We start from the raw sequence: 1,876 nt of genomic DNA, 5'->3' as shown, positions 1-1,876 counted from the left end.
CCACCCTGATGTCTTTCTAGTTCCCAGGCTTGAGGAAGGCCCACCATTCTCCCTCTATTCCCCTGGTTTATCTTCTTTCTGTTCTGAGGGATTTTCTGGGAGGGAATTGTTAGCGGCTCAGGTGCTCACCTATCTCACTCCTGGTAACTGGAATGTTCTCGTAGACCATTTCACGCCTTTCCTGCTGCAGCGGGAGCCTTTGTCTTTGCCTGGCTGCCTTCTGGTGCTGCATGAGCCCCTGCCTGGCTCCTTCTTCCAGTGTGGACTTGAGGATATGGGAAGTGGTAATGGCACAGCAGTAACTGAGTTTGTTTTGCTGGGGTTCTCGGGTTTTGGTTCCCTTCGGGGTCCTCTGTTTTGGGGAGTGCTTTGCATCTACCTGGTCACCTTGCTGGGCAACTCCCTCATCCTCCTCCTCACGCTGGCAGACCCTGCCCTGCGCTCGCCCATGTATTTCTTCCTTCGCCATTTCTCCACGGTGGAAATCCTCTACACCACAACCATTGTGCCTAGGATGCTGGCTGATCTCCTCGCCTCCTGCCCCACCATCTCCCCTGCCAGCTGCTTCACCCAGCTGTATTTCTATGCCCTCTTTGGCATTGCCGAATGCTGTTTGCTCACTGCCATGGCCTATGACCGCTACGCTGCTATCTGCCGGCCGCTCCATTATACCACCTTGATGAACCAGGAAGCGTGTGTGAGCATGGTGGGGGCCTCCTACCTCATGGGCATCATTACAGGCACCACTCACTCCCTCTTCATCTTCACTTTGCCCTTCCGTGGTGCCAACACAATCCACCACTTCCTCTGCGACATCCTGCCTGTGCTGAGGCTCGCTAGTGCCAGCACCTTCTGGGGCGAAGTGGGCAATCTTACACTCACAATAGCCTTTATCCTGACCCCCTTCTTACTGATCGTAGCCTCCTATGCCTGCATCCTTGCCACCCTCCTTGGGGTCACAACATCCCAGGGACGTCAAAAAGTCTTCTCTACCTGTTCCTCCCACCTGTTTGTAGTCTTACTCTTTTTTGGGACTGGGACTGTGACCTATATGAGGCCTTGGGCAGGCTCCTCTCAGGACATGGACCAGATCCTTGCTCTCTTCTACACAGTTGTCACTCCTGTGTTCAACCCTTTTGTCTACACTCTGAGGAACAAGGAGGTCACAGGGGCAATGAGGCGGCTTGTGAAGAGATACCTTTGGAGCCCTTGATTCCCTCAAGTTAGGGCCTGGAGATAAGGGCCTGATCCTTGGATGTTTTCAGAGGAGGGAGAAGTAGGACCCTCGGTGTGCAGGGATCTGGCCTGCTCTGCATTGTGAGTGTGAGGTTCCCTGGCCTGTCCGGCTCAAGGGCCTAAGCCACTGACATGCTGCTCAGAGCTCTGCTTCTGGGTGCTCCTCTTATGGACTTGACCTGTCTTGTCTGTAGGTGCAGAGCTACGAAAACACACACTGGAGGGAAAGTTGAGGAAAGAGGGCAGCTGTGCCCATTTTGTGTGATGATTGAGCAATTCCTGCTCTTTTCTGAGGCTCAAGGCACTGTGTGGGGCTATGCTTTCTGGTGATGACTCTCTTCTCCCAGACGCCTCATTGCAAGCCTTTCTCTCTCGTGTCAGTTGCCTTTGGTACAGCAAGAGCTCTTTTAGTCCAGGTGCCAGGTCTGATCTGTGTGACTGGGATGGCAGGGAAGGAACAGAAGCAGGGAGTAGCTTGTCTGGCTCAGGAGCTCAGGTGCCAAGCCTTGCTTGGTGTTGCTTTAGCATCTGTCTAGTATTTTGCTCCTTATTTATAACTGCCATCCTGGGACTCCTGAGATGCTGATATTTTCTACTTTCCTTCCTTCTCACCTGTTGCCTGACTCGCTCTCCATTTTCT

General features: G+C 53.2%; 1 protein-coding gene across 1 annotated transcript; it reads left to right on the top strand.

Moving 5' to 3' along the window:
• Positions 1–274: 274 nt before the first annotated feature.
• Positions 275–1,213, top strand: LOC144226129 (olfactory receptor 10P22-like). Its single transcript, XM_077757432.1, has one exon. The coding sequence runs from the start codon at positions 275–277 to the stop codon at positions 1,211–1,213; it is 939 nt and encodes a 312-aa protein (XP_077613558.1).
• Positions 1,214–1,876: the final 663 nt, after the last annotated feature.

The sequence above is a fragment of the Crocuta crocuta genome, unplaced genomic scaffold, assembly GCF_008692635.1.
Source record: "Crocuta crocuta isolate KB4526 unplaced genomic scaffold, BGI_CrCroc_1.0 scaffold549, whole genome shotgun sequence".
In the NCBI taxonomy this organism is placed as follows: domain Eukaryota; kingdom Metazoa; phylum Chordata; class Mammalia; order Carnivora; family Hyaenidae; genus Crocuta; species Crocuta crocuta.
This window is presented reverse-complemented; position numbering and strand designations above follow the sequence as displayed.